Raw genomic sequence first — 26737 nt, 5'->3', positions numbered from 1 at the left:
AAGTTCATTGGGGTCAGCATGTAGTCTTTCATTTTGTTCAGTATGTAGCCTTTCATTTAAATCACTCTGCCCACTGCTATGCCTACAGTCTCCAGAATTTTCCTGGTTTAACTCCACCAGGGAATAAACCTTCAGCTTTATTATGGATTGGTAAAGTAGCACCTTGATGGACAGGTTGAGAAAGGAAATCCAGGAGTCCTGCATACTCCTCCTATGATTTTTATTCTATGCTTATCCCAATTTAGAGAAGCCTATGTTTTTTATGATACCTCTAATTCTTGACACTATCTGGGTCCTGCAGTGAAAATCACCTTGATTCCTGTCTTCATCTAGAAGTTATTAGTTTTATTCCATCTGCTTATTCAACGGCAATGGGTTTGGTTTTTGCTTAGTCAGTATTCATCCAACTGCTTTCAAAGTGTTGTTACTATCTCTACTGTGCTACCGTTCTCTCTTCTTTCTATGTTCATGCTGTTTTTATTCTCTTACTGACGTGTTAGTGGGGTACTGTGAAGAAATGTTGGTAAATGCTGGTATGTCATCTGATATATTTAACCAGAAAGCCCAAAGAAAATATTTACATATAATCTGTAATTCTCTTTGTGTCTATTAGTAGAAAGATAAAGGCCACTTTAGTTTGTCTCAGGAATGGCTGGCTTCAACTACACTGGTGTTAACCATAGGGTCTTCTATCTGCTGGGCATTCCAGGCTGAGAAGACTTACACTTGTGGATTTCCATCCCCTTCTTCATCTCCTATGTCTTCATTCTCCTTGGGAATGGTCTGCTTATTTTCATTATCCTCACCAAGAGCAGCCTCCACGAACCTATGTATGTTTTCCTCTGTATGCTGGCTGGAGTTGACATTGTCTTTGCTACCACCACAGAGCCCAAGGCATTTTCTGGTGCAATTATAGGGAAATTTCGCTTAACGGCTGCATTGCCCAGCTCTACTTCCACCATTCCTCCTTCATCTCTGAGTCAGGCATCTTGCTGATTATGGCATTTGACTGCTACATTGCAATATGTTACCCACTGAGATATACTTCGATTCTTACCCACTCCCTGATTGGGAAAATTGGTGTGGTTGTTTTTTGAGAGCACATTGTACAATTTCCCCCATGATATTTCTTCTGAAGAGGCTGACTTTTTGCAGAAATAACATCCTTCCACATACATTCTGTGAACACATTGGCTTGGCCAAGTATGCCTGTGATGACATCCGCAAAAATATCTGGTATGGGTTTTTTGTCTTAATGTCCACAGTGATCTTAGATGTTTTCCTCATTTTTGCTTCCTAAGTTCTGATTCTCCATGCTGTCTTTCACATTCCTTCCCAAGATGCTCGCAACAAAGCTCTCAATACATGAGGCTCCCATGTCTGTGTCGTTATTCTCTTTTATGGGCCTGGAATCTTCTCAGTTCTCACACAGTGCTTTGGACACCACATACCACTACATGTCCACATCTTGCTGGCCAATATCACCATGCTTGCTCCACCTATGCTGAATCCCATCATTTACAGGGTCAAGACTAAGCAGATATGAGACCAAGTAGTCTATGTGTTTTTTCCAAAGCAGAAATGACTGGGGATGGCAGAGACTGATTTCTCAGAAATTTTGGCCCTCCCTGAGTTATGTTTTGGTAACTGAACAGAAAAATAAAAACTGAGTCACTAGGAAAAATGGCTGTTTGACTTCTGGACCTTTGGAGCAACTTACCTGAGGCTGTGGGACTTGCCTCTCTAATAATCTGAAAGTAGGAGTCATGTCTAACTCTATAAACAACCGAGTTTTGAGTATAGTCAATGTATACAATACTGAGTTTTGTTCAGGTAATTATTAAGTTTTCTGCTTTGAGTTATGTTAAGTCCTGGGATGTCTAACCGTATCTCTGGACACCCACTTAAAACTTTCATATGCTTTCTGAAGGTATGATGGGTATTAAGAGAACATGGGGAGTGGTGCTCCTCTTTACTTTTGGTTTGTTATTTCTCAAAATCATCTCCCTCAACATGGTACAGATACTGTTAGTGATCTGTTTTCAGACCTCCTTTCCAGAAACCATTTCAAAGATGTGGTGAATCCCATGTAAGACTGTTTACTACAGATTAGTAAGTAAGCACAATTAAGCCTGTGCTTACCTTGCTTATTGGATAATCTAACCTCGTTTATCACTATTGATGTTAACCTTGATCACCTGATTGAGGTGATGCTCATTCTTTCAGTTTTTAATATTTAAGTTTTTTAATCATTAATGATATAAATATTGTGCTAGGGACACTTTTGTGCATAAGATTTGCCTCTTTGGGGGAGAAGTAAATTACGTTTTGCATGATCTTTACCTTAAGCAGAATTACTTTAAGAAGGTCAGGGGTATGAAAATTTTAGGCTTCCCCCGCCCACTGGAAAATTGCATCTAGAAAAGTTACTACTAATTTTTACTCTCATCAGAAATGCATAAAAGAGCCAAACTTACAGTTCTCTTATTAGCGTTTAGTAAGTAGATCCATTTAAAAAAAATTTCCCATGGGATAAGGTAAAAATCACTTTCGCATTTTCCTTCAGTTTGAATTTATTTCATAAACAGATATATTGACCAAATTTCACTGTGCTTATTGGATATTGGAGCACTGATGGCCCAGTGGTTAAGTGCTACAGCTGCTAACCAAAAAGCCGGCAGTTTGAATCCACCAGCCACTCCTTGGAAAGCTTACAGGGCAGTTCTATTCTCTCCTACAAGGTTGCTAAGTCAGAATGGACTTGATGGCAACTGCAACGGGTTTATTGGATATCGTATTTCTTTGTGGATTAACAGTAACAACCATTTGTTGGACATGGGGAAAGCTTTTTATGTACCTAATCTCATTTAATCTTCATATCAGATCCATTGTTTTTGTTCTCATTATACAGACATGGAATTTGAGGTTCAGAGATAATACATAACTTCCCCAAGGGAGTAATATTTATTGCCATCATTTTCTCAGGATGTCAAATATCTAGAATTTTCTTTGGTTTGTTTGGTCAAATTTTGTTTTATTTATGAGAATATAACAAATATTTTCAAATCTATCAGTCTTTTCCTTTGTGAGTTTTGCTGTTTTAAACTTTGAGGATTTTCTTCCATGCATGATTTAATTATTATTTACATTAGTTTTTTTCTAGTTCTTCTTATGGTATTTTTTTTTAATATTTAATCTTTCAAAATGTATGTTGATGAATAAACAAGCTAAGCGAAATAAAGAAGATGAATTTCAATGACCAATGATCCTCGTGGTACATCCCCAAGGTGGAATATTTCGTTACCCATTTTTTTTTTAGGAAATTTTTATAGAGTACTTATTAACTATGTGTGTTAAGAAGCCCTGGTGGTACAGTGGTTAAGTGCTCAGCTGCTAACTGCAAGGTTGGTGGTTCAAACCCACCAGTTACTCTGAGGGAGAGAGATGTGGCAGCCTGCTTCTGCAAAGATTTACAGCCTTGGAAACCCTGTGGAGCAGTTCTACTCTGTCCCATAGGGTCATTATGAGTTGGAATCGACCCGATGGCAAAGGATTTTTTTTAACCATGTGTGTTAGACTGGAGCAGGACATTTATTACCATGGATAATTTCTACAAATTAAATAAATAAAAGCATGCTACATTACAGTATGATCTCAATGATCTTCGGTGATCTTGTTAGTTGCTGTCGAGTTGGTTCTGACTCATGGCAACCTTATGTCTAACAGAATGTGATGTTTCCTGGTTCTGTAACACCTTCAGGATGTTTGGTATGTTTGGAGAAGAAATACATTCAGAATGTTCCTTAGAAGCAAGGATGATGAGACTTTGACTCACTTACGTTGGACATACCATCAGCAAAGACTAATTGCTAGAAAAGGACATCATGTTTGGGAAAGTTGAGGGCCAATGAAAATGAAGGAAATTCAGTTAATTGGCCTAATAATGTGTTTAATGTTTCTGTTTTGCCTCCTAGTTCATTGTGTAGTGCCTGGGGTCTTTCAAGCTTGCACGATGCCACCCAAGGCATGACAATTGGTCTCTATTTGCCTAGAATAACAGAGGAAGAAGGAAAGTTAGGAATAGGAGGAGGATATGGAATATGTGGCTAATTGCCTCCATGAACAACTGCCTCCTTTGCCATGAGGCCAGAAGAACTAAATGGTGCCCAGATACCACTACTGAACATTTTCATCAAAGATTCTGAAGAAGAATCCTGATCAAAAGTGGGAAAATGAAGAACAGAATTGCAATGGAATGCAGGCTTTCTGGGGCCATGAGGGCTGGATGAACCCCCAAAACTATTGCCCTGAGATAATCTTTAAAACATAAACCAGAAATATCCCCTGAAGTCTTCTTAAAAATAAACAATAGTTTAGCTTAACTAGTAAAAAATGCCTGCCTTGAGCACTATGCTCTTTTAAGATCTATCTATGTGGAATTGAAGTGACAAGAGCAACTCAAAAGATTAAATAGGAATCTTAGGGGGCAGTGAGTTTAGCTTAATGGGGGAGAAACAACTTCGAAAAAGAGACTCAGAATGGTTACATGACTCAAAGAACGCAATCAACGTCACTGAATTGCACATGTAGAAACCGTTGAATTGGTGTATGTTTTGCTGTGTATATTCTCAACCATAACAACCAAATAAAATTAAAAAAAAAAAGAAAGAAAGAAAGAAAATGAGGAAAATTCTCACAAAGATGGATTGGCACAACAGTTGAACAACGGACTCAAACATACCAAACTCAACCTATAGAAAAACCTCTATATAAATAGGGGAGAAAAAATCTTGTTAAGTTATTAACGAAAATGCTACCACTGAAAATCCCTAGACGATGGAATCAACATTAGTTTTATATACAAAACAACATAAATACTTTTAAGTGGACTTGATTTTGTTTAACATTTTATCATGGTATCTTCACCATAGCACTTAATACATGTTGGTTGAATGGGTGGTGAATGAATAAATGAATGGGTGAGAGAATCTATAGGATCCCAGCTTTGAAAGTGCTTCTGTATCTTCTAGGAGTCATTGTTGAAGATCAGATGGAGCAAGATCTGGGGCCTTGCTTAGGGTCCCTAACCACATTCTCATTTTTACCCTGACCTCTCCCCTTGAAAACCTCTCTCCAGTCCCTCTTCTGGCCCAAGCTCATGGAGCTTCTCAAGCATACTTTTTGCAGTAGGCTCTAGGCATCCAGGTAGGAAAAGAGTTAAGGGTTTAACAGTTATGTTACTGACAGAGGAGACGATCGCAGGGGAGAAGAAAGTCAAAAGAGTAAGTCCAAGTCCATGGTCCTTGACGATGATCAGGAAAAGAAAAATTTGCCCTATAGTTTCTCCTTCAACCTGGTCCACTGGCCACAGCACACAGGCTACTGTTTGTGGGAACACCCTGAGATTGAGGTAGGGGCACTGCTTCAAACTGGGGTTCCTGATGGCTGTGATGGACAGTTTGGGGTGAAGACAGTCAAGAGGCTGGTACCAGGATAGACTGGACCCTTCTGCCTATGGGCATAAACATTAGGGTTCTGAGTGTGGGGATAGAGGAGGTGGGGGAAACACTGAGTTTATTGACGAAGGACATGGGAAACAATGATGGATTGCCTTCATCCTTTGTTCACACTAAAGAGGTTATGTTTTGGAATTTTCCATCGTCTGAGATCAGAGTCAGGGAGGATAGAACAAAATGTTTCTGCAGAAGCTAGGTGGCACAGTGGAAGTATTAGTGGAATGGAATGAGAGAGAGGCAAGACAACTTGCTTCTAGACTTCTTTAACTCACTTCTTCTGTGACCTTGGATAAATTGCTATTCCTTCCGAAGCCTTTGTAAATAATAAGCTGCATGAAAAGATTATTGTAAAGCAAGGGTTGGCAAACCAGCCAGAGTGAATATTTCAGGCTTCGAAAATAGTCTCTTGTTCCAACTACTCAACTATGCCCCCTGCCAAACAGCCATAGACAATATGTAAATGAATGGGTATGGCTGTATTCCAATAACATTTTAGTTACAGAAGCAGACAGCAGGCAGGATTTGGCCCATAGGCAGTAGTTTACTGACCTCTGTTATAAAGTCCCAAGCAGTACTGGCATTTATATCTTTGACTCAAGGTTAGTCTATCTCCTTTCAGATATCTTTGACTTCAATCACGTTCTTCCTTCCTCACACTTCTTTATTTGGTGTTATGGGTTGAATTGTGTTCCCGAAAAATGTGTGTCATTTTGGCTAGGCCATGATTCCCGATGTTGTGTGATTACCCACCATTTTGCCATCTGATGTGATTTTCCTATGTGTTGTAAATCCTACCTCTGCGATGTTAATGAGGTAGGATTAGAGGCACTTACGTTAATGAGGCAGAACTCAAACTACAAGATTAGGTTGTATCTTCAGGCAATCTCTTTTGAGATATAAAAATAGAAGTGAGCAGAGAGACAGGGAGACCTCATGCCACCAAGAAAGAAGAACCAGCAGGGAAGTGCATCCTTTGGACCCAGGGTCTCTGTGCTGAGAAGCTCCAAGGCCAATGAAAGATTGATAACAAGGACCTTCCCCCAGAGCTGATAGAGAAAGAAAGCCTTCCCCTACAGCTGGCACTCTGAATTTGGATTTCGAGCCTCCTAAAAGTTTTTTTAAACTATGAGAGAATAAATTTCTCTTTGTTAAAATCATCCACTTGTAGTATTTCTGTTACAGAAGCACTAGAAAACTAAGACACTTGGCAAAGTCTTATTTGTTCTTCAAGGTTCAACTAAGGATGGCACCTTTAGGAAACCATTTCTTAGTTTTCAGGGAGTTGTCTATGTTTCCACAGCTCCTTGTGTTTACTTTTTCTTTACACTGTCTATATTACATATTACATAGATAGACATTATTGCTGAATTGTTTGTCTCCCTCCAAGTAGGCCATAGGTCCTCAAGAAGCCATGCCTGGAACATATGGTGTGTGCTCAGTAACCAAAACCCATTGTCCTTGAGTTGATTCAAGACTCATAGTGACCCTACAGGACACAGTAGACTGCCCCATAGGGTTTCCATGACTGTAAATTTTTACAGAAGCAGCCGCCACATCTTTCTCCAGTGGAGTGGGCTGGGGGGTTCGAACTGCTGACCTTTCAATTAATAGCCATTGCTTAACCACTGCATAGTCAGGGATAGAGGAGGTGGGTAAAATTCAGTGAAATTGGGTAATCAATTCAGTTACCATTTTTCCTTCTGAGATGCACTGTATATCACATTCCGGTGGTCAAAGTGGAAACTGAAGTGTAATTCACAGCTTTTAGCTTAGTAACTATTTGAAACTAAGATCTATGACATTCTAGAGCTGGAAGGATGATCTAATTCATGTAATCATCTAATTACAGATGATCTAATTCGACGTCTCCTAAGCTTTAGTCTTAAGGATGATGGAACAGCGTAATTTCATTGAGATCACATAGCTAGTAAACAGAACGGCAAGTAATTTTAACTCATTTTCTTGGCTTCCTAGCCAGGATTCTTTTCACAGCTCCATGCAATGGAGAATGATCTGTTACTCCTTCCACTACTTCAACCCCATTCAGCTTCTTGGAGAGAGAAAGGAGAGGACCACCAAATGCTATATACCTCAATGCACAGGAGACCTCCCCTGGGCATGGCAACCCCTAACCACACTCTTACCAACCACTCACTCTTCATTCTGCTGGGCATCCATGGCCTGGAAGATGAGCACACATGGGTCTCTCTCCCTTTCTTTATCTCCTACCTTTTTGCTCTCCTTGGGAATAGCCTCCTCGTCCTCACTGTATTCATTGAGCACAGTCTCCACGAAGCCAAGTACCTCTTCCTCTGCATAATGGCTACAGCTGACTTCATCTTGTCCACTACCACTGTGCCCAAGGCCCTGGTCATATTCTGGTTCCGTGTAAGGGAGATCTCCCTTGATGGCTGTGTTACCCAAATCTTCTTCATTCATACCACCTTCATCACAGAATCGGGGTTGTGTTAGCAATGACAGCTGACCACTATGTGGCCATCTACGACCCACTGCACTATACCACAGTGCTCAGTTGTATTGAAATCATTTTAGAGTTGGCTTGGCTGTGGTCCTGAGAAGCTGTGTTCCTGGCGAAGCTGCTGCCTTTTTGCATAGCAATGTGAATGTGCTGCTGCATACTGCTGTGAGCACACAGATCTTGCCATGTTCGCCTCTGCTGATATTCATGTCAATGTTTGGTATGACTTGTCTGTCTTTCTCTCTACTATGGTGCTAAATGCCTTGCTCATCAGAGTTTCCTACATCCTCATCCACTATGCTATCTTCTGCCTCCCTTCCCAAGGAGTTTGACAAAAGTCTCTGGGCACATGTGGCTCCCATCTTGAGTCATTTCCGTGTTCTACTTGCTGGGGCATTTTTACCATAATTCCCAGTGTGATTGTTAAGGCTGTGTGTCAGCTTGGTTGGACCATGATTCTCAGTAGTTTGGGAGTTATGATGTAGTCTGTCAGCTATGTAATGATATAATCACCTGCATAATGAGATCTGACATAATGTAATTGCCTGTATGATGAAATCTGCTGTGAGTAGCCAATCAGTTGAAGGGGAATTTTCTTGGGGATATGGTCTGCATCCAATATGCATGGACTTTTTGGCGAACCTTGCTGGATTTTGCTCTCTCCTCTGAACCCTCCATTTGGCTTGTCATCATCTGACCTCTGGTTCTTGGGACTTGAGCCAGAAGTCTGCCATCTGATCTACTGATCTTGGGCTCATCAGCCCTTGTAGCTACATGAGTCAGGAGAAGCCTCCACCCTGATGGCTGACTCGTAGACCCAGTCTCTACAACTGTGTGAGCCTTTTCCTTGATATAAATCTCTCTCTCTCTCTCTATACGTATGCTTCACTGGTTTTGCCTCTCTAGAGAACCCAGTCTAAGACATTTGGAACTTAGAGTGGTTCTAGAGAAGCAAAATTCTAAGAATGAGTTTTCTAAATTGGTTCTCAAGTTTGGTTAGTCATAAAGATATTGATGTCTCTGCTTCTAGTAGTAAAGAGGGCACTGCTAATCCATGGCATGAGGTGGCAATAGAAATATGCAAAAAATCACCACCAATAGATTAAGTACTATTGAGAGGTGAAAATCTGGGAGATGATATGTTTGAAGCTTTTCAACAATTTTGTCAGAACGAGAAGTATAAAGAAGGTAGTTGGTTAGTCCTACTTTCACCAGAGAAAGTGGTGAAAGAAAGAGATGAGCTCAGGGCTTCAGAGTCACAGCTCAAGTTCCAAATAAATGACCTTAAAGTTGCCACTTGTGCCCTGAAAGAAAGCTTTCATTTTTGCAGTAAGAGAGCTGATATTGCCAAAAAGCAAACTCAGAGTTTTATCATGAGAGTGGCTAAAATACAATGCCAACTGAATTCCCAACGTCGAGTGGTGACAGAAGTTAAAGGGAGGACATTGATTGGAAGGAAATGGGGTCCTGAAAAACTTGGGATGGTAATCTATAGGCAGATAATCAGGAAGCTGGGAACACTGAGTCCCTAAATTCCTTTGAATTACTCCTGCCAACAAAACCATTAGCCTTCCACCCCCATTTGATGAGATTAACCCAGCTGTGTCTGAAGGGCCTTTGTCTATGATATTGCCTGGAGCAGCCTCTGAGTCACCCCGTGGGGAAGCACTGCCAGAGGCAGATGCATTACAAGACATCACTGAATGTTCTCAAAACACATCCTACCACCCATTTTTGCTTCTAGACCTATAACTAGACTTAAAGCCAAGATAGCCCCAAAAGGTGAAGTAAAAAGTGTGATCCAGGAGAAGGTACACTGCACTCCAGAAGAACGGCTTGACTTTTCTAATATATACAAACATATATGTGGGAATTGCTATTAAGGGTGTGGGATAATGGTATAAGGAATATACAGTTGGATCAGTCTGAGTTTATTGACACGGGCTCACTAAGCACAGATTCTTCATTCAGTGTTTCAGCTCTCAAGTTCAGGTAAGGATCTAGTAGTTTACTTGGTTGGGTCACTGAAGCATGGATTATGCAGCGGCCTACAATAAATCAAGGTGGAGCACCAGGCCTGCCTTGGTATGCTGTAGAAGAAGGTATCCAAAGGCTTAGGGAAACTGTCGTGTTAGAGGTTAGATCCATAGGCCCACACATGGAGTGCCCAGAGGACTCACCTTTTACCACATGGTGAGGAACAAATTTGTGAAGGGAGCCCTAGCATCCTTGAAGACTGCTGTGATTGCTATTTTATGTAAGTCAGATTTGACAGAGGGAGTTGCCCCAACTGAATTAAGACATCAAACTACAGTGAGGCCGATTGGACCTGGTGGTGGTAGTGGCCAAGTGGTGGCAGTCAATCAACAAAGACAAGTTGGGTGTGGTTACCATAATGGATAGTGGAGTCAAAGCAGTAATCAAAATAGTCTGGTACAGACTTATGGTGTTGCCTACTTAGTCATGGTGTCCGTAGGACTGAAGTAGATGGGAAGTTTACTAAATAATTACTTGATCTATACAAGCAGAAGAATTCTACGACATGTGAATGGCAGTCTAACTCGAATCGCCAGTATAGAGAGTGACAGCCCCTCAATCAGTTCCCAGACTTGAGCCAGTTTACAGACCCACATCCCCTTGAATGAAAGGGAGACCAGGTTCCTTTGAGGAAGGGCTCTACTACACTGTCAAAAATTTATACCATTAAGCTTTCTCTCAGCCTTCCCCAAAGGAATCCACTGCATTTTACGAGAGTGTCTGTTCACTGGTGAAAAGTAAACAATCAGACTTTTGAGGATTACTGGATACTGGCTCTGAACTGACATTAATTCCAGAAGACCCAAAATGGCACTGGGGCCCACCAGTCAGAATGGGGGCATATGCAGGTCAGGCTATTGAAGGAATCCTGGCTCGGTTTTGTCTCACAGTGGATCCAGTGGGTCTCTGAACTCATCATGTAGTGATTTCCCCAGTTCCAGAATGCATAATTGGAAGAGATATACTCAGCAACTGGTAGAACCCCAACATTGGGATCCTGACAAGTGGAGTAAGGGCTATTATGGTAGGAGAAGCCAAGCGGAAGCCATTAGATGTCCCTACCTAGGAAAAGAGTAAACCAAAAGCAATACCACATTCCCAGTGGGAACTCAGAGATTACTCCCACCATCAAGGACTTGAAGGATGCAGGGGTGGTGATACCCACCACATCCGCACTCAGCTCACCTATTTGGCCTGTGCAAAAAAACAGATGGATCTTGGAGAATGACAGTGGATTATTGCAAACTTAACCAGGTGGTGACTCCAACTGTAGCTGCTGTTCCAGATGTAGTTTCATTGCTTGAGTATATTCATACATCTCCTGGTATCTGGGATGCAGCTGTTATCTGGCTAATGCCTTTTTCTCCATATCTGTTTCAAAAGACCACCGGAAGCAGTTTGCTTCAGCTGGCAAGGCCGACCACACACCTTCACTATTCTATGGCATAATTTAGTTCGCAGGGAACTTGATCACTCTTCCCTTCTACAAGGCGTCACACTGGTGTATTACATTGATGACATTATGCTCACTGGACTTCCTGAGGAAGAAGTGTCAATGACTCTTGACTTATTGGTAAAATATTTGCATGCGAGAGGGTGGGAAATTAATCCCACAGTAATTCAGGCACCTTCCATCTCAGTGACATTTCTAGGAATCTAAAGGTTTTTTTTTTTTTTTTTAAGGGTGTGGGGCATGGTAAGGTATTCCTTCTAAAGGATAAGTTGTTACATCTGGCCCCTCCTACAACTAAAAAGGGAGCACAACTTCTGGTGGGCTTCTTCAGATTTTGGAGGCCACATATCTCTCATTTGGGTGTGCTACTCTGGCCTATTTACTAAGTGACTTGAAAAGCTGCTAGTTTTGAGTGGGGCCCAGAATGAGAAGGCCCTCCAACAGGTTCTGGCTGCTGTGCAAGCTGCTCTGCCACTTAGGTCATATGATATGGCTGATTCAATGGCTCTGGAAATATCAGTGGCAGATAGAGATGCTGTTTGGGGTCTTAGGCAGGCCTCTATTGGTAAATCACAGCACAGACCCTTAGGATTTTGGAGAAAAGCCCTGCGATCCTTTGCAGATAAGCACTCTCCTTTTGAGAAATAGCTTTTGGCTTGTTCCTGAGCCTTAGTAGAGACTGAATGCTTAATCACAGGGCCACCAAGTCACTATGTGGCCTGAGCTGTCCATCATGAGCTGGGTGTTGTCTGATCCACAGAGCCATAAAATCAGATGCGCACAGCAGCACTCCACCATTAAATGGAAATGGTATATACAAGATCAAGAACCAATGGTACTGAAGGAAGAAGTCCAAGCTTGAAGGCATTGGTGAAAAATAAGGCTTCAGGAATTCAGAGAATACCATTTGAGATGTTTCAAGAAACGGATGCAGTGCTGGAGGCTCTCACTCATCTATGAAGGACTGTGGTGAAGGGAAATCGTCCTAATGGGCAGAACTGTTAGCAGTGCATCTGGCTGTTCACTTTGCTTAGAAGGAGAAATGGCCAGTTGTGCAACTGTATACTGATTCATGGGCTATTGCCAAGGGTTTGGCTGGATGGTCAGAGACTTGGAAGGAACGTGATTGGAAAATTGGTGACAAGGAAGTATGGGTGCAGGTACAACCCTCTCAGAATGGGCCAAAGAAGTGAAGATATTTGTGCCTCATGTGAATGCTCACCAAAAGGTGACCTCAGCAGAGGAGGATTTTAACAATCAAGTGGATAGTGTGATGCCTTCTGTAGAAACCAGTCATCATCTTTCCCCAGCCATTCCTGTCATCGCGCAATGGTCTCATGAACAAAGTGGCCATGGTGGCAAGGATAGAAGTTATGCATGGGCTCAGCAACATGGACTTCCACTCACCAAGGCCAACTTGGCTACAGTTACTTCTGACTGTCCAGTCTGCCAGCAGCAGAGACCACCACTGAGCCCTGATATGGCACCATTCCTAGAGGTGGTCAGCCAGCAAGCAACCTGGTGGCAAGTTGATTACACTGGATGGCTTCCAACATGGAAAGCACAGTGTTTTGTTCTTACTGGAATAGACACCTACTCTGGATATGGATTTGCCTTCCCTGAACACAATGCTTCTGCCAAAAGTACCATCCATGGACTTAAAGAATGCCTTATCCACCATCATAGTACTACACACATCATCACCTCAGATCAAGTGACTCATTGCACAGCAAATGAAGTGCAGCAATGGGCTCATTATCTTGGAATTCACTGGTCTTACCGTGTTCCCCATCATCCTGAAGCTGCTGGCTTGATAGAATAATAGAATGGCCCTCTAAAGATACAATTACGGTGCCAACTAGGTGGCAATACCTTGCAGATTTCGGGCAATGTTCTCCAGGAGGCTGTATATGCTCTAAAACAGTGTCCAATACACGCTGCTGTTTCTCATAGCCAGGATTCATGGGTCCGTATACAGTGCTTTTTCTCCCATAGCCAGGATTCATGGGTCCAGGAATCAAGGGGTGGAAATGGGAATGGCACCACTCATTATTATCCCTAGTGAGCTACTCACAAAATTTTTGCTCCCTGTTCCCACAACCCTATGCTCTGCAGGTCTAGAGGTCTTAGTTCCAAAGGAAGGAATGCTCCCACCTGGAGACACATCACTGATCCCATTGAACTGGAAGCTAAGAATGCCACCCTGCCAATTTGGGCTTCTGATGCCTCTGAATCAACAGGCAAAGAAGGCAGTTACCATATTGGCTGCTGTGGTTGATCCTGATTACCAAAAGAAAATCAGATTGATATTACATAATGGAGGTAAGGAAGAGTATGTGTGGAATCCAGGAGGTCCCCTAGGGCATCCCTTACTACTATCATGCCCTGTGATTAAAGTCACTGGAAAACTATAGCAGCCCAATGCCTTCAAGACTATTAATGGCCCGGGCCCTTCAGGAACGAAGGTTTGGGTCACCCACCAGGCTAAGAACCATGACCAGCTGAGATGCTTGCTGAGGGTAAGGGAAATATGGAATGGGTGGTGGAAGAAGGTAGTTCTAAACAGTTAGGACCATGTGAGCAGTTACAGAAAAGAGGACTGTAATTGTTAAGAGTATTTCTTTTTGCATGTTTGCATCAAATATTTTTGTATTCTTCACTTATATAAGATGTAATCGGCTAGTATGTCTTCGGTTGTATGAGTGTTAGTTGTGTCTTATTAGGCACAAGCATAACTTTATAATTTCCTTTATGTAGAGATTATGTATAGTTTAAGGAGATGTGCACAGGTGCCAAGTGCTTAAGGTTGTGTGTCAGCTTGGCTCACCATGACTCTCGGTGGTTTGGCAGTTATGATATAGGCTGGTAGCTATGCAATGATGTAATCACCTCCGTGATGAGATCTGATTTAATGTAATCATTTTCAGGATGAAATCTGCTGTGAGCAGCCAATCAGTTGGAGGGGAATTTCCTTAGGGGTGTGGTCTGTATCCAATCTATGTGGACTTTCTGGCAAGCTTTGCTGGCTTTTCCTCTGCTCTGGATCCTGCATTTGGTTTGTCATCATCTGACCTCTGGTTCTTGGAGCTTGAGCCAGCAGCCTGCCATCTTACCTGCTGATCTTGGGTTTATCAGCCCCTGCAGCTATGTGAGTCCAGAGGAGCCTCCAGCTTTACACCTGACCCAGACACTTGGAACTTGCCAGCCTCTACAGCCATGTGAGCCATTTCCTCGATATAAATCTCTCTCTATATATATCTGTATCTGTCTATCCAGCCTAAGGCACCCAGCGATTTGGGCACCATGTTCCTCTCCATACACATATCCTGCTGGCCAGTGTCTGCATGTTAGCCCCTCCCCTGCTGAACTGCATCATTTACAGGGTCAAGACTAGGCAGATTCGAGAATGTGTGGTAAGTGCTTTGTCTTCCCAGTGGAAACAATGCTCAGTTTGTGTAACTGATTGGGTGGTATGTTTACCAATATAGGGCTTCGCATTTATCTACTTTGTGGATACTTACTATGTAAAAGTTCCATTGATTTGAACAAAGTGACTTGAATTTGAAGACAAGAAAATTAACAGCCAGATTATCATATGAGTTTGGAAAAGTTGGTGTTTAAGAAAGAGAATGGGCTTTTGGATCACAGTTAGATTTGAATCCTCATGCATTAATAATGCTGTGTTTAGCCTTAGGAAAGTTACTCGTTTTCTCAGCAACTGTGATGGTTAAGGTTGTGTGTCAACTTGGCTGGGCCATGATTCTCAGTGTTTGTTAGTTATGATGTAGTTTGGCAGTTGTATAATGATGTCATCGCCTCCATGATGAGATCGGCTATGAGCAGCCAGTAAGTCGAAAGCGAGTTTCCTTGGGGTTGTGGCCTGCATCCAATATATATGGACTTTCTGGCAAAGTTCACTGGCTTTTGCTTGCTCTGGATTCTGCTTGTCATCATCTGACCTCTGGTTCTTGGGCCTTGATTCAGCAGCTTGCTGTATGGCCTGCCGATCTTAGATTCATCAGCCTCCACAGCTGTGAGCCAGCAGCCTGCTGTCTGGCCTGTCGATCTTGGGTTCATCAGCCCCTGCAGCTATGTGAGTCAGAAGCCTCACAGTTGGGACTTTTCAGCCTCTACAACCACGTGGGCCGTTTCCTTGATATAAATCTTTCTTTCCTTCTCTCACTCACTATATATGTATATGCATAAAAAAAAAATTTTTTTACAGGTGTATATATATATACTATATACACATGCATACATACATGTGCATGTATGTATATACACTTCCCTCCTTTCGCTTCTCTAGAGAATCTAGCCTAAGACACCAACTCTTATTTCATTTGTAAAATGGGAAAAACACTACTCACTGACGTATTCCCAATAGGTAACCTAAGCACAAGCTTAGGGTACCAGAAAAAGAGGGACATGAAAACTAAGCTAAACCAAATCAAACAATGAGAAAACTACCCCTACAATGTACTTATCTAGAGAATTTCAATTAGAATATTTTAAAATAATCTATTTTAATTATATATACTTGTCTGACATTTTGAAAAATAAAATTTCATTTGAAGTATACATGAAGAAGACACCCTACCTTTAAATTTCCTGATTATGCCTGACTGTATCATCATAAAGATATGATAGAACTAAATGAAATAAAGCTTAAAAAGGATCTTTAATATGTATGAGACAGAGTGAGCAGTAAATAAATTTTTAAGTTCTCACCTCTTTCTGCCTTAGCTTATCTTTAAAATTTTGGTGTAATAAACTTTGCCTCTCCTAATTCAAAAAGAAGTTGTAGAATCAAGGAGATCAAGAAAGGCAACAGATTATATTTGCATCTTAAAGGACTGTATTAATCAAAATTGTAATTGGTGCTGGTAGTGTCTTCTATCTCAAGAAAATTTGTTGTGAGACATGGAGGCGCGTATCTGTGTCACTTGTTAGTGATTATTGGTGGGGGTGATAGTTGAGATACTGTGAAATCTCTACTGCTCGATTCCTTTTGGTGGGGACCAAGAGGATGGCAGTGTGTTACCTGTGTGATTCCCAAGTATCAGGGTAACCCAATATACCAAGGCATTCAGATTTTGAGAAATCAGATTATTTAAGTTTATTTATCATTATGATAGCCTCCTCCAACCAGTATAGCAATTGAAGGTCACAAACCATTATTTACATTGGCTAACCCCAAGATAGAGACACAGAAGCAGAAAAACTGATGATATTCAAACAGAAATGTATGATGTTGCAACCAACAGCACCGTGTAAACCTAATTCTAGAAGTAAAATCATTATGAGTCCAAGAAGATCCTGAGGGGGAGCAGGTAGCAGTGGAAGGTACCCAGGGCAAGACGCAGGGTTCTCACCATCTGCTGAATGACTGGAATGGCTTCACTTACAAGGTCAAAGATTCAGGTTTCCTCCAAAGGCTTGGCCTTCTCTGCTTTCCAGGGAGTATATGCACTTGAAGAGTAGGTTTTCCTGAAAGACTTTTAAGAGGATGAGAGCCTTGCCATGACTCATCTTGCCTGATACTACTAAATTCCTATTAGCACTGATCTGTTCACATGTGCAGGATGCCATAATTCTGGTGGCTACGAAGAGAAGTCATTCCTGAGACTTTTCCATGCTTTCAAATTATTATTTCACAAAATTTAATACAATCGTTACCAGCTATGGTGTTATATTCTATGGTTCCCTGTAGACTCAGGGAAACGATATGCCTGAACCTATGGATTCTTTCTAATATCTTCCCTTATAAGGTACACAATCTCTGGGTAATGAGCCATGGCTATTTTTCTATAGGCAATGTGGAGCCACTTATGATCAGGTGCGTGTCTGTTGGAAAGATAATCCTAGATGTAGATGAGAAACGAGGTCTGAATGGGATAGACTGAGGCATAATTCCCTCAGGAAGCCTTTTGGTAAAGCAAGAAAGATAGGACAGAGATCTGACCAAAGGCAATGGCTGTAGGGATGAAGAGAAGAAAACAAAATTTAAGTCACATAAACAAGGGGGAAACATGTTTTTGGTTGATCCAGATGAATTTGGACCAAATAGAAGTAGTTGGCCTCCTTGGAGGGAATCATATGCAATCTAGGGCAGGAATATTGCTGTTGAAAGCCACTGGGCCTTGACTGTCAGTGACTTCCCTGTCAAGGCCTGCTTGCTGGGATGCTGACACTTCTGCAGAGGCAGAGGTGGCTCAGTTAATGGAAAGAGGCAGGGGCAGTAACTGGGAAGGGTATCAACAGGGAGCAGGTAGCACTGTCCAGAAGAGACCAATGGTTAGTGGACCCCTACCATCCCAGCTTCAGTGGACACAGGGTCAGAGGGGCCGTGTTTCTTCCTCCGTCACTGAAACCAGTATTGAAGAAGGGCCGCAGAGGCCCAACAAAGGCACATTCAGAGAAAGTGTAGATAAGGGAGCCATGGTCAGTGATGTTGTAGAAGGAGACGGTGTGGTTCTCATAGTCCACGAAGATCCCAACTTGGCGAGGAGGAACCTTAAGGTCGAGGGAAGTCTGGGGGGAAGTGCCAGCCTCATATTTTTGTTTGTTCCACAACCAAATTGTCCAGAAGCCATTCTCAGGGCTGAGCATAAATTGTCCCTTCCTCTTGACAGAGTGTCTACAAACTCCCAGGTCCCAGGCTTCCTTTCCGGTCACGTCTACCTCCCAGTAAAGCTTTCCAGAGTCGAAGCACTGGGCACCGAGGACCATGGGATAACTATCAAATCTCTCTTCATTTTCAGGCAAGTTCTGGGAGGTGTCTCCAAGCCTCACTAGTCTCTTATCCTCAGAAAGGATGAGCCACGGACTGGCTGTGTCTGGATCCAGAGTGACATGTACTGCAGAGAGGGGACCATGGTCAGGCTTGGAGAGTGTGGGGTGGCTGGGGGCAGTGATGGTCAGTGGCCTGTGCATGTGTTAAACTTTGGGATAAGGACGAGGGAGTGACCCTGAGCCTCAGTGTGTGAGGAAACGGCGCCCCAGCCAACTCTGGCCCTTGCCTTGACCTTTGAGGGAACCACTTTCACTATCTCCATGCTGCCCCACCTACTCGGACCTGCCATCTCTCCTAGATGCTGCTGTTCTCCCCCACCCTGGGCATTGGCTCCGCATCCACATTGTACCCTTCAGCTCCCCCTGTGGGCCAGTCCCACAACTCCTAGAGCTTGCCTCACCTCCGTGTGTCCTCAGCATCTTCTTCAGCCCTGGCACACGGAAGTCATTCCTCAGGTCTGGGGAGGCAACGCCTAGCTCCTTCAGGTTCCAGGCCTCACTCCTGACAGAAAGAGAATTTGAGACCTCCATCTCCAATTTCTATCACATCCTTCTGGAACCCTAATGCATAACCTCCCTCATGGATGACTGTGGTAATTTAATTCTACCCAAATTTACAAACATCTTTATTCAGTCCCTGGGGGTTGCGGTTGCTGATTACATGAGCCTCTGCAGCATGCAGATAGTCCCTATCTCCTCTCCAAGCTTGATCACCCTTTAAGCAAGTTCTACTGCATTTTACAGGCAAGGCCAGCTGACATAGGCTGAATCACTTCTGTAAGGAACTCAAGGAGTCTCGTCCATGCTGTGGATCTTACTCATGGCTCTTGGGGGTTTGTAACTGGTTACATTGCATTTAAAAAAGGAATCCCAGCAGGCTGTTGACTCAGAGCTTCCCAGAATTTTTGTGCTTGCCACGGCTTCACTTTGTGAAGACAGTACAGTCCAATCACTGTGGGCAACTCACCAACAGGGACGCCCGTTAATTAGCCTTTTGAGACTAGAAAATATTTTATGGACGATCAGGTTCTTGAAAATAGGGAAGAGGATGGGGAAAACTTTAGCATATGTTTTTCTAACTCAAGAACCTTTTTCGTAGGTGCATGTGCTTCTTGTCACCCCCTGCCCTTACAAAGAAAACCTCTCCTTACCTTTCCGGGATACTTTCAGCCTTCTGAGGAGAAAAGAGACAGAGAGTAAGTTGTGGAGTTACTGGTTCACCACTGAGACTTTGGTCCTAAGGGTGATGTGACACAAACCTGTGGTCCTAGGGCACTACTCTGCCCCATTCTAGGGGCAGAAAGCCATATCTGACCAGCTTCGAGTGTGGGTGGTTGTGGGGTAACCAGGAACCTAGCATGGGTGTGACCTATAGCTACAGGAAAGATCTTCAGTTTAAGGACTCTGACTCAGAAAATGAATGAGAAAGCCCAGATCCAGGGTGGCAGAGGGAAAACAGTCCTGGCTGAAGCCTAGAGAGAATCACAGGGAGAGAATGTCTAAACCAGGATCCCCAGAAACTGCTCTATCTCATTTGTGGGCTTGAGTTGTTTGGGGAAGAAGGGCTGGTTGGTCAAAGCTCTATCCTGTGCTGTACTTAATGCTGCCCCTCATTAGGTAAAATCAAATCATCTGAGAATATTCCGGTGCAGGGAGTTTGGGGCCCTCACATGGGAGTTGGTAGGCTCCTAGGCCGAGTCAAAACTATACCAGAAAGCTCAGTTCAATGTCTGGCAGAAACAAGATTTGGATAATGGGAAGAGAGCGCCTGTCAGGTCAACCAAATCAGATCAGCCTTTTTGCACAAGCCAGAAAGAAATGGCTTCATGACCACATCTGACAGAGAGTGAAAAGGTGTGGGAAAAGAAGAACTGTACACTTACTCCTCACTTAGTGATGATATTGTTATCCAAAATTTTGTATTTACAACAAGAGTAAAAAATCTACTATCCTACTATTTTACACATTAACGAAGTATGTCTGGCTGTAACAGACACCGAGGTGCGAGAGAGAGCAACGCTGGCTGTGATGGTTCAGGTTATGTGTCAGTTTGCCTGGGCCATCATTTTCACTGGGTTGGCAGTTATGTAATGATCTAATTTGGCAGTTTTGTAACAATGTAGTCATCCTGCATTTTGTGATCTGATGTGGTCATCCTCCATTTTTACACAATGCTGATTTTCACATAATGACCTGGTCTTTGGAACCTAACCATGTTGATAACTGAGAAGTGGGTGTAGAATGTGAGGGCAGAGGGACTTCTGAGACCATCTGGTCCGTGGTTTCCCACAGTAAGGTAAACATACGTTGGATGCAAGATGATTTTAAGTAGAATGTTCAATGATGAACTTTTTAAAAATTGTGGTAAAATACATATAAACAAAGGTTGCCATTTTACCCATTTTTAAGTATACAATTCAGAGACATTAATTATATTCACAATGTTGTACAACCTTCAACACTATTTGTTTCCAAAGCTTTTCATCACCCCAAACAGAAACTCTGTACCCATTAAGCATTAACTTCCCATATCTGCATAACCATATTCCCCACCCCAGCCTGTGGTATCTACTAATCTACTTTTTATCTCTATGCATTTGCATCTCCTGGGTATTTACTATAAGTGGGATCAGGCACTGATGAATTTAAAAAAAAATAGCTATGTATGTATTTTAATCTTAGCTCTACCTCTTACTATTTGGGTGGACTTGGTCAAGTTATTTAGCTTTAGTCTTTCATTAAGACTCTTAATGTCTCTGTGCCTTAGTGTCCTCATCTATGAAATGGGGATAATAGTAGCACCCACCTCATTGCATTGACATAAAGATATGCCTGGCATGTAATATGTGCTATTCAAGAGCTTGCAGTTATTATTGTTATGAAATAAATTAGAATAAAATATAAGTAACATATCAACAAGGAGCCCTGGTGGTGCAACAGTTAAGCACTTGGCTACTAACCAAAAGCAAACCCATCCAGCAGCTCCATGGACAGCTCACCTGGCAATCTGATTTCATAAAGATTACAGCCAAGAAGCCCTATGGGGCGGTTCTACATCACTATGAGTCAAAACTGACTCGATGGCACATGACGACAGTATATTAACACATAATTTCTTGGCTATTATTGCTTAGGACAAATTTCCTTTTAAACTAAACTTAGACTAAAAAAGTGAGACAATTTAAGGAAGAATAATATGTTAAAATCATTTAGGCTGTTCACAGAAGTAGCAGAAAGTATAAAGGTGATACATTTATGGCTAAAGTTTGGAGTATCCATGTTATTTAGTCCACTTCCCACCCACGCTGTTTTACAAATGAAGAAATCAGGTCCAGGAAAGGAAAATGACTTAACCTGGAGTTATGGAGAGAACTGACAGCAGGGCCGGAGCTGGGCTACTGTCTCTTGATTTTCAGTGCAGTGTTTTTAGTTATATCTCATTTATTAAACCCTCCCCAATGGCCAGGCACTCATCTAAGGACCTTAGTGGATTCTTTCACAAAAATGCTTTGAAATATATAACATAATACTCATTTCACATATGAGAAATCTGATGCTCAGAAAGATTAAAGGATTCTCTCAAAGTCACTCCCCCAGTACATGTCAGGCACTTACCAAAGATGTCCATTTCTGTTCATTGTTGCATGGAATAAAAACCAAGCTAGCTGTCATCATGTCACTTCTGACTCATAGCAACCCCATGTGTGTCAGAGTAGAACTGGCCTCCATAGGGTTTTCTATGGCTGAGTTTTTTTGGAAGAAGACTGCCAGGCCTTTCTTCTAAGGTGCTTCTCAATGGACTTGAACCTCCACATGTTAATTGTTTGTACCAGCCAGGAACTCTGCCGCATGGAATATTCCCTCCTAAGTTTGTACCATTCTATACCTTGAATGAAAACCATCCGTGAATCCCAATTCGGTTCATTTAAGAATATTCCAAGGACCAGGTTTCCATTTGCTCCAATGGTAGACCCAGGGAACTGTTTTTTCTCTACTTACTCCTTGAATCTCAGAGGTAGCCTCTCCCTGGTCTCACCTGAAGCAGTTCCAGTACTGGGCCCCGACTCCTCTTCTCCAGCTCTGAGATCGGCTCCTGCAGGGCCTGGCTTTTCTGGGCCAGATGGGCCTCAGTCTCCCCCAGGATTCTGGGCTGATCTCTCTCATCCTTCTCAAGTTTCTGCAGCTGCTTCTCTTCTTCTTCAGCCAGGAAGTTTCTCTGCTGCACAAACTCTGCGTGAATCCTTGATTTTTGCATCTCAACCTTTGTCTTTAGTGGTAAGGGGAAGAGAGGTATGGTTTTATCAGAATAACTCAAGGTTCAAGGATGGAGGGTGTTGGTACCTACTTCTATCCTCTGCAGATTCATCACTCTGGTTATGTCTGGGGACACACAAACAGAGAATCTTGCTGGGAGACTAGTGGGTAAGGCATCTGGGACTAAGAGAGGATTGGGATTGGTGGGAGCCCACTGAAGCTGGCCCACAATCATACCTGTATAAGCCTACGACACCCAAGACTTTTCTCAACCTCTCTTTCAAAAGCCAGTCACCTCTCAAATATATCCCTTGGCTTTCATTTCTCTCTGAGTTGTTAAGAGACTAATACCTGACCCCACCCCCAACAAGCTCGCACAGAGAGGCTCACAATATCATTTCTAAGTCATGGGAAAGGGAAGTTTTTGGAATATTCTTTGCCTGCCCTCTTTTGCTGGTAACTGGAGAGTCACTGCTTCCTATTGCAGCCTGGCTCCTCCCTCCCTCACCACAAATCTTCCTCTTCTGGGATTTGTTGTCCATGAGCTCTCTGCACCTCTCTTAATCCCTGACCTGCCCCTCCTCCACTAGTGTGAAACTCCTTCACCAGTGTGAAACAAGCTTTAGTTCTCTGTTATACTTTGGACCAGCGATCTAGACATAGTCAAGCAACCACTTGCTGAAACTCGTTTTCCTACTTCAACCCTTAAGCCCATTCCTCACAGCCTTTGCCATTTCCTACAAGGCATAGTGGTTGGGCTGCTCTCTTGAGATACCTTTGTCCCAGACACCAAGCACTGGTACCGTCATCTGCTGTGATTGAGCTCGGAGGAGCAGGGAGCTTTAGGGTATGGTTTCTTCCACTCTACCCCCTCTCTTATAGACTCTCAATCTTTGTGTTTGATTGGAAGCTCTCTTTCTAGCCTCCTTCATTCTTATTTCCCTTTATCAGGAGACAAGGAGGATGGCTGGTTCTCAGACAGTGAGATATACAAACTCTACAGCTATTCAGATAGGTATAGCTGAGCCCACGAACTTGAATTCTGCCCAGACTTCTGATCTAAGATCCCTTTCAGGGTGTGACCCTTGCCTTCCAGGCTGCTCTCTTCTCAGCAATATCGACTTCCAACTTCTCAGCTAACTCCTGCTCTCTTCTCAGCTTCTGTAATGCCACCTGGAACTTCTCCTGCAGAGAGAGACAGCAAGTCAATCCCTAACCAGACTAAGTAGGGTGGGGTAACATGGGGTGGGGGAAGGTCATCTTGGTTCTTAGAAAAGCCTGGGTGCAGAGAAAGTTGGAGCACTGGAGTTTTGAGTGAGGTTGGAATTGATGAATGGGAAGACTTCAGAAAAAGTCTGATGTTTTCTTGTAGACTAGACCCACACTGTTGGGGTGGCAGGGGTAGGGGGCGTTCTCACTCCTAATTAACCAGGAAGCCACAAGGAAACATGATCCTTGCCAGATTTTCCCACAGCATATTCCCTACTCTTGGGGAATGAGAAGGTTGTGTTTAGTCTGCAACTCTCCACTTAGATTAGACATGGAGGGAGATTCCCTTTCTTTCCCAGTCCTTCAACTCCAGAGGCCACTCTCTCCTATCCCAAGCTGTGGAGAGCAAAGCACTAATCAGGGCCCATCTCCTTTTTACCTGCTCATGCTTTGTGCTAAGGCCTCACCTGGTACTCATGTGCAGCTTCCTCAATAGGGATCCTGGAGTGGTCACGGTGTTTCCGTGTCTGGGCACACACCCAGCAAAGTGCTTTTCCATCTTCCTTACAGAACAGGTGAAGTTTCTCTCCATGCACCCTACACTGATCCCACTGCATGGTGCTCTGGTCCATTTGTCCAAGGGTGTCCACCAAGTTGGCTAGCTGCAGGTTAGGCCGGATGTTCCTGCGCAGGAATTTCTGCCCGCACACAGGGCAACTACTGCCGCCATCTTTCCCGACCTCAGAGATGCATTTTTGGCAGAAACTGTGGCCACATTCAATGACCACAGGCTCCACGAAGGGATCCAGGCAGACAGAGCAGGTTACCTCCTCCCACATCATTGCCAGGGGCTTCGCTGAGGCCACAGGGGCAGTGTTCCTGTTAAACAGCACCACGGAGATCTTGTGGGGGACTAGTGGGGAGAGGAGGAAAGGAAAGAAGATGGGAAGGGTTGTGTGAGAAAAATGATTCAAAGGAGGACATGGGGGTGGTGAACAGGAGGGGATAAAAACAAGAAAAAGCAAGAACGTCAATCTGAATAACAAGGGCTTCTCCTCCATAGTCTGGTCAGACAGAAGGGGAAACAGTCTTCAAAAGAGGCAAATATAATTGTCCAGAATCTCAGAGGTAAAACTGTTTAGAACTGTGCTTTCATCATGTCCACCCCAGCTTAAATCCTTCAAAGGGTCTCCATTACAAGCCAAGGGGAAAATAATCCAACTGCCTGGGAGAAATGACAAAAGGAAGGAGGAAGGAGGAAAGGAACGAAGGAAGGAAGGGAGGGAGGGAGGGAGGGAGGGAGGGAGGGGAAGGAAGGGAAGATGGGATGGAAAAAAAAAAAAAATCCTGTGCCCAGCTAGGGGCTAACCCCATTCAAATACATCAAGTTGTCTGTTGGGGCAGGCATAGTAGCCAATTTGACAGGAAGGGAGGTCCAGGTGGGAGGTACTGAGTCAGAGGGCTGGGCCTGAATATAAGGCTGCGGGGTTTCCAGCGTTCTCACTGGTACCACTTCTACCAATTGCCACTTTGGGAGTCCTTCTGGTGATTTCTTTTTTTAAATGAAGATTTCCCTCAGGGCCAAGGCTTTTTCCACCCATCTTCTCCCATCTCAAGTAATCAATCAGTGATTTTGCTGAAAAGTTAATCATAACAATAAACTAAAGTAGTTGCCTGAATGATAGGGACCTCTTTGTGTCTGAGTAAGAACTGTGTTCCACAGGGCTTTCAATGGCTGAGTTTTTCAGTAGATTGCCAGGCCTTCCAAGGTGCCTCTAAAAGACCCAACCTCTGGATAGACTCAAAACACCAACCTTTCAGACTGAGCCTCTTAACCCTTTGCACCACCTAGGGACAATTCATTCCTCGTTACCATAATGGCAGGAGTCAAATGTAGAGATATACATGTACGCATATACACATGCATATATACATATACATGTGTACATCAATAAACAGATGCAATAATTTGCATAAAGTTACATAGACTAAAATGAAAAAGAGGAAGGAACAGGGAAGAGGAGGAAAAAATTTAGGAGTTTTGCTTTTGAGGGGTAGGCCAGTGGGGGAAGGGAGGTTACAGTGTGCGCTCAGAAGTGTGGCCAGCACTCCCTGGGCTCTTCTCTTGACTACCTGGTTCCTGACTTCATTTCCTCCAGGGCACTGAGCACCTCAGTCTTGGACCAGGATACATCCTAGTCCAACGTCCTGAGCAGCCCTGTCCCTCTCACTTTCAGAGGTGGATTTTTGGAGATAGGAAAAAAACCCAGTGCTGTCGATTGGAGATAGGGAAATTCCGTTTCCAGGTTTGCTGGCCCGCCCCACACTGGGCTCCCCTGGGCCAACCTCCGGGCTACAATCCCGGTTCTCCAAGGTTCGCGCGCCCCTCCTCCCCTGACGGGCGCCGGCAACAGGGCAGCCCGGCTCCCGCCGGCTAACTCTGCAGTCGCTTCAGAGCCCAGCCTCCTTCTAGGCAGAGGCGCCCGCGCGGGAAGACCTGCTGGGTCGACCAAGTCCCGCAAGGGAGAAGGGGTGGAAGGCAATCCTAAAATCTGGGTAAGGGGAGGCTGGGATCCCCCAGCCTGCCAGCTTCACTCACCTCAACAGGGCACTCGAAGGCGAGGGTGGACTCCTGATTCCACTGGCAATCTTCAAATCTGGGTAAGGGGAGGCTGGGATCCCCCAGCCTAGCCAGTTTCACTCATCTCAACAGGGCACTCGAAGGCCGAGGGTGCACTCCTGATTCCACTTTCGATGAGTCAAAAAAAGGGGAGGAGAGTGGGAGGAGAATTGAAGGGAGGGGAGGAGAAATGGGTGTGGAGGGAGAGAAAGAATAGCAGCCGGGAAGGAAGACAAGTGGGAGGGCAAACGGGAAGAGACAAGGAGGAGTTGGGGTGAGAGAGGGATTAGAAGATTCTGAGCCCCTAGACTTGGGCATCTTGGAAGCTGGGGTTGAACGAAAACTCAGCAGCACTTCGTCCTAGGCTCACGCTCTCC

At 43.6% G+C, this 26737-nt stretch overlaps 1 protein-coding gene and 1 pseudogene across 2 annotated transcripts; one reads left to right on the top strand and one right to left on the bottom strand.

Moving 5' to 3' along the window:
• Window positions 1-263: 263 nt before the first annotated feature.
• Window positions 264-1585, top strand: LOC135232010 (olfactory receptor 52B4-like; annotated as a pseudogene).
• A 15019-nt stretch (window positions 1586-16604) lies between these two features.
• On the bottom strand, window positions 16605-26425 carry LOC100670844 (E3 ubiquitin-protein ligase TRIM21-like). Of its 2 annotated transcripts, XM_064288581.1 has the most exons (7): window positions 26340-26425; window positions 24208-24653; window positions 23615-23716; window positions 22314-22538; window positions 19429-19451; window positions 18679-18779; window positions 16605-18342 (listed from the first exon to the last, which is right to left on the bottom strand). In XM_064288581.1, the coding sequence occupies exons 2-7, from the start codon at window positions 24580-24582 to the stop codon at window positions 17792-17794; spliced, it is 1377 nt and encodes a 458-aa protein (XP_064144651.1). In that variant the 5' UTR covers window positions 24583-24653; window positions 26340-26425; the 3' UTR covers window positions 16605-17791. The 2 variants fall into 2 exon arrangements, with proteins under 2 accessions (XP_064144651.1, XP_064144652.1); XM_064288582.1 differs by lacking the exon at window positions 26340-26425 and having other exon boundaries at window positions 24208-24697.
• Between the last annotated feature and the right edge of the window lie 312 nt (window positions 26426-26737).

The sequence above is a fragment of the Loxodonta africana genome, chromosome 7 (genome assembly GCF_030014295.1).
Source record: "Loxodonta africana isolate mLoxAfr1 chromosome 7, mLoxAfr1.hap2, whole genome shotgun sequence".
NCBI lineage: Eukaryota > Metazoa > Chordata > Mammalia > Proboscidea > Elephantidae > Loxodonta > Loxodonta africana.
Note: the sequence above shows the minus strand (reverse complement) of the source record. Positions and strands in the feature narration are given on the sequence as shown.

Excerpts from the sequence above, each read along its gene's own strand:
- LOC100670844 (XM_064288581.1), bottom strand. The coding sequence starts at position 24,582 with ATGATGTGGGAGGAGGTAACCTGCTCTGTCTGCCTGGATCCCTTCGTG. Across the intron at positions 23,717-24,207 it reads AAGCTGCACATGAGTACCAG|GAGAAGTTCCAGGTGGCATT; the intron begins GTGAGGCCTTAG and ends CTCTCTCTGCAG. Across the intron at positions 18,780-19,428 it reads GCTGAAAGTATCCCGGAAAG|GAGTGAGGCCTGGAACCTGA; the intron begins GTAAGGAGAGGT and ends TCTTTCTGTCAG.